The 736-nt window shown below is 50.3% G+C and overlaps 1 protein-coding gene across 1 annotated transcript; it reads left to right on the top strand.

Annotated features, from left to right (window-relative positions):
* Window positions 1-393, top strand: LOC131003922 (uncharacterized). The gene has a single exon (XM_057930491.1). It carries the CDS (start codon window positions 1-3, stop codon window positions 391-393), a length of 393 nt encoding a protein of 130 aa, XP_057786474.1.
* Window positions 394-736: the final 343 nt, after the last annotated feature.

Here is a 736-nt window from a genome sequence, read left to right on the forward strand (position 1 = left end):
ATGAACTTGGTTCGTGGGTGCTTTCACTACAAGGGCGGCGTTGGCTTTGCGTTTGAGGCGAAGCTTCTTACCGTCATTAGCGCTATTCAAATTGCCGATGCTCATGGCTGGCACGATCTTTGGATTGAGGCTGATTCCAGTTTTGTGGTTAATTTGCTGCAGAAACGGGCGTCAGATGTTCCGTGGCGTTTTACGGCGGTTTGGAATTCTATTCTCAAATGCCTCCCGAGCTTCAGGCTTCATGTGATGCACATATACCGTGAAGGCAATGCGGTTGAGGATATCATGGCCAACCAACGTGTGGAGGGGTGGTGGCCTCATGGAATAGAGGAGATTAAAATTGCGGTGCGCAAGGATATGGCCACTCATAGCTATGTCTGTATGGTTAAATAAGTTTCATGGCTTCTGAGGTGCGGGATCGCTAGAGTGGCTGGGCGTGGAACGGGCTGGTCTACGCCCGCTCTGGGCGTGGTTTCTCATTTTTCTTCTTGTTGTGGGTTTTCGCTGGTTTGGCTCTCTTTAACATTTCTTCGAACGGCTGGCGGCCTTCTTTTATTCTAGCTTTTTTTGTAGGTTTTGGCGTTGGTTTTTTGCGCTTGATGCGGTGGTCTGTGGTTTTTTGTGACACGGTCTGGGGTAGGGTTTGGCATCAGTAGCACCTTTTTTCCAACGTTCGGGTGCGCTCGGCGTTGAGGTGTGGCTGGTTGGGTCCCGTTGGTTATCTACAAGCAGCATG

This window comes from Salvia miltiorrhiza, unplaced genomic scaffold, assembly GCF_028751815.1.
Source record: "Salvia miltiorrhiza cultivar Shanhuang (shh) unplaced genomic scaffold, IMPLAD_Smil_shh original_scaffold_293, whole genome shotgun sequence".
In the NCBI taxonomy this organism is placed as follows: Eukaryota; Viridiplantae; Streptophyta; class Magnoliopsida; order Lamiales; family Lamiaceae; genus Salvia; species Salvia miltiorrhiza.

What these genes read in the sequence shown, in the direction of transcription:
- LOC131003922 (XM_057930491.1), top strand. Translation starts at nt 1, where the DNA reads ATGAACTTGGTTCGTGGGTGCTTTCACTACAAGGGCGGCGTTGGCTTT.